Source organism: Doryrhamphus excisus, linkage group LG4, assembly GCF_037039965.1.
Source record: "Doryrhamphus excisus strain RoL-2023G ecotype Guam linkage group LG4, RoL_Dexc_Guam_v1.1, whole genome shotgun sequence".
Lineage (NCBI taxonomy): Eukaryota > Metazoa > Chordata > Actinopteri > Syngnathiformes > Syngnathidae > Doryrhamphus > Doryrhamphus excisus.
The window spans coordinates 10069528-10080754 of NC_136360.1; the positions used below are offsets into that span (position 1 = coordinate 10069528).

The following is an 11227-nucleotide window of genomic DNA, read 5'->3' on the forward strand; positions in this document are numbered from 1 at the left end:
CACCACTCAGGAGAGAGCTCCAGTGTGCATGAGGTTTCTTTTTTTTATTTTTTTTTCATTCCTCAAACTTAAACAAAGTCCTAAATGATGGAGGAGCGTCTAAGGCGCGGGTCCTTCACCAGATTTAAGAAGCTGAGTCAAGAGAAGCGCGTCGCCCTGGCGCGTCATTGAACTTGCTGGGCGTCTTTTTTTTTGGTTTCCTCCTGGTGCGCCACACACGTCCACGATGCTTGGGGCGTCCCACTAACAATGGGCGTGTTGGAGTCTAACTCCAGCGGCAACTTGACCCCGGCAGTGTCCGAGACGGGCACGGTGCTCCCGGGCTACCTGGCGCTGATGGTGTCGGTGCTGATGGTGACACTGGTGGTCACAGTGGTGGCGGGCAATGCGCTGGTCATCATGGCTTTTATTGTGGATAAAACCTTGAGAACTCAGAGCAACTACTTCTTTCTCAATCTGGCCATATCTGATTTCCTAGTGGGTGAGTGCGTCTTTGTCTCTCCAGCTCACATTTTGGGATTTTTGCCCCCCACCCCCCACCCCCCCTCACCGCAAAGTCTTTTGTTCCTCCCTGCCAACCAAGAGCACTTGACTGCATTACAATTACCTTCCAATCAACATGCGCTGGGCAAAAGATCTTCCAAAAATAGATGCCGGCTTATGTTTTTTTTTTTGTGTGTGTGTGCAGAGATTCACACCCTTTTTTCTGTGACTCCCCCCTCCACCCCCTTAATCAAACCACTGCAGGGAATCAGATTGCATACCCACCTCATCCCTGATGTGTTCTTTTCCCACCCGCAGGTGCCTTCTGCATCCCGGTGTACATTCCGTACAACCTGACGGGCAGGTGGATGTTGGGTAAGGGTCTCTGCAAGGTGTGGCTGGTCATGGACTACCTGCTCTGCACCGCCTCTGTCTTCAACATCGTCCTCATCAGTTATGACCGCTTCCTGTCAGTCACCAGAGCTGTGAGTACAGAAAGATCTAGGGAGAAAAAAAACATCTACATATGTAAAAACACTGACTTTTGATGGACACTGTCACGGACGGTCTGCAGTGTGCAGCAAATTTTCACCTCCTCAAGTCGTCCCTCTTTATAGTGGACCACATCTCAGAACAACGGGAAAACAGTGGAGCAGGGAATAATGGCAATACAAATAATCCGTTCCAAATGTCATGACTCACCAAAAAGGTTTGAACCCTCACCAAACTAACTGCACAGGTAATTTTACATCTTAAGTGTAAAAAGGAGTCAAGTACTGTTAATGTTACAACGTAAAAAAAAAGAAAACACAAATTTTTAGAAATGTACAATTGCTGTGCAAGTGTAAAAAGAAGTTAACCATTATATAAAGCAAAAAAACCCTGCTCAGTCTTGACTTTAATCACAAAGGCATAATGTGAATAGGATTGTTGTTGCAGTACTTCACGCATATTACTTTCTCACATGTGTAATTGCCATACAAGTGTAAAAAGAAGTTAACCACTAACAACACTAAAACATACAAAACACTAAAACAAACGTGGGGATATGATTTGTGTCACGCGTATTGACTTTTTTTCACATTTTTATTGTCATACAAGTGTAAAATTAACTTCAGCCTGAATAAAAGTAGCGAAGGTGATTTGCCTCAAAGATCCACCTCACACATCTTGACCTTTTTTGGTCATATTTAATTGCCCGCAAAGTGTAATAAGAAGTGAAGCCCAGTTAATGGTACAATACATAAAAACTTTCTAAGAATTTGATAACAACTTTTAACTTCAACTTTGATAAAAGTGGTGTCGATGGAGTCTGACTCCTCTTGAATGGGAGTCTGCAAAACGTGCAGTAAAATACGTTACTCGTCTAACCCAGGGGTTCTTATACCTTTTTGACATTGAGGCCCGATTTTTTCAGTGTAGAGTCGCCCGGGCCCATTAAATATTAACGCTGTATAGATTTAATTCATCTCATTAATTTGTTTCCACTAATAAATCAAATCCACTCAAATCTGAATAAAATCTGCTATAAAGCTATTAAATCGGAATAAAGTTTAATGAATAATGAATGACATGACATGATGAAATGTGATCATCACAAAGATTTGTGATGACAAAGAAGGACAAAGATTAAACCTGTCTTAACTTTTGCTAATAATTCATGGAACAAATCAAGCAAGAAAAAATGTGAAGGCTTAAGTCAGGCTTAGTAATTAAAAAAAGACCAATATTTAGATTTTACTTTGAACATAAAAGGGAGTTAGAATAAAAATCAATAAAATCAATCAGTTAAAAAATACATTCAAAATAATATTTAAAATGAAATAAATAAATTGTAAATAAAATTTAAATGAAGTGCAAATAACCTTATAATCAGCAAATTAATTTAACAATTGCTTCAGCGGTCTTCATTTTTGCATGGCAGAACAAGATGTCTTGATTTTTTCGTTTTAAAAACTTCTCCATTGCTAGTTGAATGTCGTTGAATGTCTTCTTCTGATCTTCTGTGAGCTTGTTAAACAACTGACACATTACCGCCACCACGTGGTCGGAAGCTGCACTGTAACTGGGTAACATGGGTAACATACAGTAGCATAGCGGCTAGCCTATCTCTGGTGTCTTCAGTTGATAACCTACTACGCAGTCCCACGGCCCTCGCAGCCCACTGGTGCAAAACTCAAAAGTTTTTTACGGCCCTATCGGTGGCCTGAGGCCCAAATTTGAGCCGCAGCCCCAAAGTGGGACAAATGTGGCACTGCACAATGTCATGGAAATGTAACATTTCCCCCTCGCCCAGAATTCTAACTGGTAGGGTGTTACGTCATCTTTTGTGAACCAGAAAGCAGCCTGCTAATATACAATGGACAACAAATCCAAATTAGGATTTAAAAAAACCTTTTTAAGTGCAATTTTTGCTCTTTGAGTTTTTGCTCTTTTTGCTCCCACCCTTCTAGAATCGAAAATGGTACGGTCACCCTTCATGAACCATGAATATGCCTTACAACAAACACCACTTTTTTCCACTTTATAAAAGATACATTTTTGTAATTTGAGTCTGCACCCGTTAATTACAAAAATGGTACAGTCCTATCACCTTATGTCAGGCTTTGTCAACCAGGAAGTAGCCCTCTCACATGTGAATGGATGAACTCTGAAGTTCACAGTCTTTTTTTTTTTTAAATTTTTTTTTAAACTCTTTTATCTTTTTTACACGTGTGTATTTGCCTGCGTGACAGCGTGCAGGCGAGGCGTCTCTTTAATTCGCATGTTGGGATGAGATTGGCGACGCGAACGCTGACACACTTGAATGTGCTGTGTGGTGTGTGTGTGTGTGTGTGTGTGTGTGAATGAAAGGAATTCAGTGGTAGCACTCCTGCAATGATGCAACTCTCAGAGGTCATACAACACTTCCTGCAGAAATATGGAAACAGAAAAAAAGATATAACGATATAAGATGTAGAGATTTCTGATCGTCAAAATGATGTCTGATTGGGGATTGCATGAAAGCTTGCTTGAAGGGTCTTTCAAATGGATTTTTTAAAGGTAATTATATCTTGATTTAACACTGCACGGGCCTGCATTAGGCATTCATGACACATTTTAACGCCAAAGTGAAGCATACTGCAGCGAGAGACATAAAACGATCTCTTGTGCAACCTTGAGTTTTTTATTTATTTTTATTTTTTGTGAGGAATGGTACGCTGCACATGAATACCAAACAGCATTCTTTGTGTTGATTTGCGGATGTGTGATGCTTTAGATTTCGAATATTTAAGGTGCTTTTAATATTCATTTCAGTCACCAGCTGCTCTCTCTGACAGGGAGTTGGCCTACATTTGGGCTTTTTTAGTGTTTTTTTAAATCTTTTTTTATCTGAATGAAAAATAACATGTTCTGGTGTCAGTGTTGCATCAGTGTCAAAATGTATAGGATTGTAGATAATTATACTGAAAGTGCAGAATGGTGAGAAGCCACTAATATCATTAATTGTGTGGCATTGTGCTGGCAAGCATCAATTCCTCCAGAAATTGGACACATCTAGTGGTGGCTAAGGCACGTTAATGCCAAACATGTATGTATTCTACAGTCAATGTGATGGCATTCATATCGTTTAATGCTTGGAACTCAAAAGAGAAAACTAATTAGTAAATAATATATTTAATATATAATAATGCATTCCAAAATATAATTTTACTTACTTTTATCCTAAAACACTGGATTTCTTTTTTTTTTTTATGCAAGATTTTCAATGACAAAATCACCTCACTGCTGATTTACTAAATCAGATTAGGGGACTGGGGGCATACTTGTTTGGGATTGCTATGATGTGCTGTGATTTTTTTAGCCTTTTGCGGGTGTTGCACAAACTTAAAACTTAAAACATAAAACAATTCATTCATTCATTCATTTTCTACCGCTTTTCCTCACGAGGGTCGCGGGGGGTGTTGAAGCCTATCCCAGCTGTCTTCGGGCGAGAGGCGGGGTACGGCGAGAGGCGACCCTGGACTGGTCGGCAGCCAATCACAGGGCACATTCACACTCACATTCATACCTATGAACAATTTGGAGTCGCCAATTAACCTAGCATGTTTTTGGAATGTGGGAGGAAACCGGAGTACCCGGGGAAAGCCCACACATGCACGGGGAGAACATGCAAACTCCACACAGAGATGGCCGAGGGTGGAATTGAACCCTGGTCTCCTAGCTGTGAGGTCTGCGCGCTAACCACTCAACCGCCGTGCAGCCCCATAAAACAATTCATTATTTGCTTTTTCTATGGATTTTTGTATTTCAAAATGATGCATCGCTGCCATGGAAGACATCCTGCGAAAGACCATGCATGTCTACACATACCAAACAAATCATAAATCAGTAATGTAAAAAAACAAAAAACAAAACTCAAATAGACCCCCATGACAAGCAACATACAGTATATGGACCAAGGCTTCCCTTGCCTGGGCAAAGGGCGTTGGTGCCAACGCTCACATTGGCAGCAGTAATCTGAAGCAGAGCCTTGCTTTGTGATTGGACAGTCAGTGTTTGTCAAAGATTGTCAATCACGAACCACATGTTCAACTGTAACGGTGCCACGTGTGCACTTGGCACCAGGACACCCTGGGCCGCCGTGCAATGATCGACTTTGTTACCGTGTCTTTGGACTTACAGGCACATGTTTTGGACAGAGAGGGGCGGACCTGTCAACCAATCACCATCTGGTGGTGTGTTGGCTCTGATAGTTGGGTAGGATGCTGGTCAGACCTGGCAAGCCCAAACACATTGTGGGGGTCTGCTGCCAATGTCTGGCAGAGTCCCCCATCAGAAGGAGTTTCAGGAGAGCTTTGACCAATTTCCAAGGAAGGCAGTGTATTTCAGTCATGGGCCATGTGGGCCATGTTCCACCGACACATCTTCCAATGAGGAAGCAGTAATCTCTGGCGCAAGCTCCTCCCCCTGAGGGTGGATAAGACCTGGTCCAGAGTTCCTTAAGGCCCTGGATGCTGTCTTGGTTGACATGACTCTGCAGCATCACATGGACATCATGGTTGGTCCCTCTGGATACCGCCCTCTGGTGGTATCCCTTTTTAAGAAGAGGGACTGGAGGGTGTGTTCCAACTATCGTGGGATCACACTTGTCGCCTTCCTGGGAATGTCTATTCATAGATTCTGGAGAGGAGGATCTGCCACATAGTTGAATTTCAGATTAAGGAGGAGCAGTGTGGTTTTTGTCCTGGTCGTGGAACTGTGGACCAACTCTCCAGTGTCTGCAGGGCCCTTGAGTGTGCATGGGAGTTTGCCCAAACCAGTCTACATGTGTTTGTGAACTACTATTTTGTGGACTTGGAGACTTTTGTTGATTCATTTAACCATGTTCCTCAAGGAATCCTGTAGGTAGGACCTCAGGAGTATGGGGTACTATAACTGTTAAGGTGAGAAAAATGTTGGGAATTTCAATAAAATGTATTTTAAAAAGTCAAGGTAATGTTTTTGTATCTAAAAAGTAGCTGAACTGTAACAAACATGTCAAACCAAATCGAACTGAAATTTTGTGTATCGTTGCACCCCTAATAAAGACACTGCCGCAGGTTTAAAAATGTTTCTATTATCACCCATTTTTATTTAGTCTCTGGACAAAGTCACAAATAAATGTGCAATAAAATTAGCATAAAATGAAACCATTAAACCAAATAATGGATAGTTTCAGCTTTGGTTTTGATTTTGGTTATGTCGGCTTGAGTGTCGATATAAACGGGTTCCACTAATGTACATTTCATTAATAAACCCCAAACACTTTAACACTTTACCCCCCCCCCCCCCCAAAAAAAAAATTCAACATCAAGTACTAGTGGACTTTCATTCATTCATTCATTCATTCATTTTCTACCGCTTTTTCCTCACGAGGGTCGCTGGGGGTGCTGGAGCCTATCCCAGCTGTCTTCGGGCGAGAGGCGGGGTACACCCTGGACTGGTGGCCAGCCAATCACAGGGCACATATAGACAAACAACCATTCACACTCACATTCATACCTTGGAGTCACCAATTAACCTAGCATGTTTTTGGAATGTGGGAGGGAACCGGAGTACCCGGAGAAAACCCACGCATGCACAGGGAGAACATGCAAACTCCACACACAGATGGCCGAGGGTGGAATTGAACCCTGGTCTCCTAGCTGTGAGGTCTGCGCGCTAACCACTCAACCGCCGTGCCGCTACTAGTGGACTTATTATAAAAAAAAAAAATTATACTAAAATAATAAAATAAAATCTCAAAGTGCTTTTTGTGCATTAGCAGCGGTGATGGTCTGAATGCCAACAAGTACAAGGAAACAATTAAAGCGGGGGGCGCTCTTGAGGCTGAGAAGAGATGTGGCAATGATTGACAGGCCATGATGATGATGATGCCGATGAAGGAAGCAGCGTATGCATCCGGGGAAAGCAGATGTCTCTTTCAAACTCTTGTGTCACATCACTGAATGTAACTTGCAGCTTGACAGTGGCCCACCGCCCCCCTCCCCAGCCAAAAATACCCCCCCACCCGCGCACACACTGGCCATGACATGCCATGCCTCTCCCACCTCCTCTTCCTCCTTGTGGCATGCAATAAGAGCATGGTGAGTGGCTTTTTATTTACGGCATCATTCTTCTGCTTGGTGGCAGCACAATACCAACAGGAGCTAATTTGAACGTGCCACTCAGTGTCACTTTGTGTGGACGCCAGCTGCTAGAATGTAATTTACTGTGTGTGTGTGTGTGTGTGTGTTTGTGTGTGTGTAAGTCACCCCTGTGCCTCTGTTGTGACACAGGTGAAATACAGAGCACAGCGCAACATGACCCGACAGGCTGTGTTGAAGATGGTGGCCGTGTGGGCACTTGCCTTCCTCCTCTACGGCCCTGCCATCATCTTCTGGGAGGCGCTAGTGGGCCAGAGCGTGGTGCCGGCCCACGAGTGCTATGCTGAATTCTACTTCACCTGGTACTTCCTCCTCTGCGCCTCCACCTTCGAGTTCTTCACCCCTTTTGTGTCGGTGGCCTTCTTCAACCTGAGCATCTACTTGAACATCCATCGGCGCAACAAGAGCCTGGCGGTCTGCCCCGAGGATGCCCCCAAGCCACCCAAGAGCTGCAAGAGGCAGCGAGAAGGCGTTGCCTGGTCTGTGTTTTTTGTCAAGACGCGTAAAGTGTCTTGCAGCGAGCCCACTGCCATATCTGCCGTCATCGAGGACGACGATGTCCTCTCGCCTTCCTCCAGCGGAAACCCCCAGACGAGTCAGGTAGTGGCTCAGAGGGAGAAGCTCTCCCCGGGTAGAAGGAACTCCAGGCTCTTCCAGTCGTCACCGTCCATGGTGGCGCCGGGCCGCCGGGTGCAAGGATCCCGCCTCTCTCGAGACATCAAGGTCGCCAAGTCATTGGCCGTCATTGTGTGCACTTTTGGGATTTGCTGGGCGCCTTACACCCTCTTGATGATCATCCGTGCCGCATGTAGTGGCACCTGCGTGGCCGACTATTGGTACGACATCACGTTCTGGCTGCTGTGGCTCAACTCGGCCATCAACCCGTTCTTGTACCCGCTGTGCCACAGCAGCTTCCGAAGGGCTTTCTCCAAGATCCTGTGTCCCAAGAGACAATCCATCCAGCCTCAGATCGAGGTGCAGTCTTGTTAAGACCATATGCACTTGTAAACTTGACCAATGCAAAAACTGACAAACTGTGTAAAAAAAAAAAAACAAAGAAAAAAACCTTCTTGTTCTTCCATCCAAAAAATAGGAACGCGAGGATGCTCAAAGCACACTTTGATGGTATTATGTAATCCAACAAAGAAACAGAATGGGTGCATACCTCTGCCAAGGCTGAAAGGAATCACGTATTTGCACTACTTATCTGCTGGACCCGCCATCAGGTCCAACAGTCTTACAGTGGAACCCCCATAGGTCAAACATATTATCATCTAGGACAGAATTCAGAATTAAAGGCCATTTTCCCTCAATAAATAATGAAATAATCATCATGGTCAAATGCATCAATGGAGTCGAGGGTAAAACTGTCACTAACAAGATTTTTATGTTATTAATTAACTGCACAGGCAGTTTTAAGTAACATGTCAACATTTTTATTTGTTAGACGAGCAGAAAAATAAACACGTTAACACAGACATAATTAAAACGAAATAAAACTACTCACCCTTCGATGATGTGGACATTAATGTTTAAGGGAGACCTGGTCCGTCCCGCTGCCTGTCATTCAAGGAGAAAACAGAAATTACCCACTGTATAGTAATACTTCAAAACGCTACATTGCTTACTCAACTTAGATGCTTAGATTTACTGCATCCGCCTGTGAGGTGACGCTCTTCAGATTGGATTTTTTCACTTTCTGTGGCAGAGTCACAAAAAAAAAATAAAAAAACCAAAGAAAATTGCATACATTTTGCATTATGCTAACAGTTTTACCTCAATGTTTTTTGTATATCTTTAGATACCACTGTTTCCCATGCATACATTTATTTCTGATGGTCTGGCACTACCTTTTTCTTCTTACCTCACCACATATACGCACATACCACAACTGACATGGTCACACGTTATAACACATCTGTGTATATGTGTATATGGACATATGGACACTCTATGTGTATAGAGTGACATATTCAATGTAAAATGATGTTTGCATATTTAAAAGGACCCTGACATGATTCATCAACTTTGCTTAAAGGCGACCTATTGTGCAAATTGTCCAGATTCTGCACTTCTTTATGCAGTTTTTCAATGGACTTTCTGCTTCTTACACAAAAAGTCTGTTTCATTTACTCCACAACCCGTCCTCCTCAAGGTACACCCACTCCGCTGTGATTGGTCATACTCCCAAGTGCTCCTGAGGACTTCCAGATACTTAGGTCCATGTTTACTGAGTGCAATCTGCAGCCCATATAACGAAGTCCGGTTTGCATTGATGTCAGTAGATATCAGTGTTTTGGAAAAAAAAAAAAAAAACGGTAAAAAAAATTCTGTAAAACCAAGCGTCCAGAGCCCTCCAAAACGTCTTTCTTTTGCGAAAATTGCATTAATGGCTAATTGCGCCAACTATCCCTCGCAGTTCAGCCTCATTCCCAGAAGTGCCATCATCGGAGTAATATCGCTCAGGTCAACAAACATGGCGGTGTACGAGACAGAAAATGTCTACAGTGATTATAGCAGATTTGAGCGATGTGTTAATAGTTTTCAGGGAGGAAGAAACATTTGGAGATGAAACAGAGAACTTGCAGAGCATGAACTTAAGACTAAAGATGCTGAGGTTGCTCATGCTTGAATTATTGTTTTAAATTGTTTTCTTGATTAACGTAAAGGGGTTTGTATCCTGTTTTATAGGCTTTATATGTGCCCGTACATCAAGGATGAATGTTCGCCGCCATCGCCCCTGCCACTCCCCCCACAGTAAACATGTTGCTGTCAAAAAATGTTTACGGAAGAAGAATAATGCTTTGCCGCCTTGTAGCCATGGTGGAATAGTGTTTAGAAGACATTATGTAAACAAGACATGACTTACTCTTTGGCGCCAACTTTGTTTATACTTAACTTCAAGCCAAATGCTTCTCGTAATGGTGTTCCTTTATAGCAGTGGTCATAAAATCATCACTGCAAAGAACATAACTCGGGGTGAGCGTCCAACTGTCTCTCGTTCTCTGCACTTGCTTTGTCCATCATTTTATTAAACCTTCTTGGAAAAGAAAACAATCTTATAGTATCACTCAGTATCTGTCAACATCCAGCAGCAACACAACATATTGGCATGACAACTATTTTTATAAAAAAAAAATATATATATTGAACCAAGTCAACGATCTACCTTGAGAAGCATTTGTTTACTCTGCTTTAAATGAGGGGTGTTGCCCCGAAGACATCACTTCCGGGAATGAGGCTGAGCTGTGGGTCTGTTCATCGTGGCTCTCGCCATGAACTATAAATGCCATATTTAATATAACATTCACTTTCACAAATGGAACAAGGAAGTACATAATTGCGTGTATTTATGCGTACTTTGCTTAAACAATGTACGATGTTTAAACAAAGTTAATTAATCATGTCAGGGATCTTTTAAAGGGGACCTATTATGCTTTTTCCACTTTTCTGACCTATAAATGTAGTTAGAATAATGTATTCTCATGTTAAACAATGCCAAAGTTTCAGATGATGAGGTTTGCTCATTTGGAAGTGAGCCCTGAAAGAAATTTGGGATGACTCAAAACGCTTGGATTCAGACGGCCATGTACATCTGAAGGTTTGTGATGTCACACATAGGCGGGCTTCCTTATATGGGCATGCACTGTAGGTGAGATACACTCTTTGCCCTCCCCCAAGTTCCGCTAATGTGTTTATTCGGGTGTATGAATCCCTACCAGCAAATGAAAAAGATTTTAATCTGTCAACGACATTTCACACTGGACTGTTTTGTGAACGTGGGCTGGTATGCAGCTGGACTAGCCGACAAACTGTTGCTGAAGCCTGGCACCTTTCCAAGATCACTTGGTCATGTCGGAGAGTCAGAAGAGCAAGCAATATATAACAATCACTGTCCTAACCGTGTTATTTTGTGTAAGTAATGGAACAAAAGCGATTGTCTGTGTAGCATTATAGCGTGTGCATACAGGGATCGCTAATAGCCTTTTCCCACCACTATGAGTGGGTCTTTTTGAAACACTGTGTATTGATCACATTACATGTTACTTATACTGTTACAGATGCTAAAATGCTGA

At 42.7% G+C, this 11227-nt stretch overlaps 1 protein-coding gene across 1 annotated transcript; it reads left to right on the plus strand.

Moving 5' to 3' along the window:
- LOC131129844 (histamine H3 receptor) lies at positions 1–9447 on the plus strand. The gene is made up of 3 exons (XM_058073746.2): positions 1–481; positions 802–968; positions 7284–9447. The coding sequence occupies exons 1-3, from the start codon at positions 250–252 to the stop codon at positions 8139–8141; spliced, it is 1257 nt and encodes a 418-aa protein (XP_057929729.2). The 5' UTR covers positions 1–249; the 3' UTR covers positions 8142–9447.
- The last annotated feature ends 1780 nt before the right edge of the window (positions 9448–11227 follow it).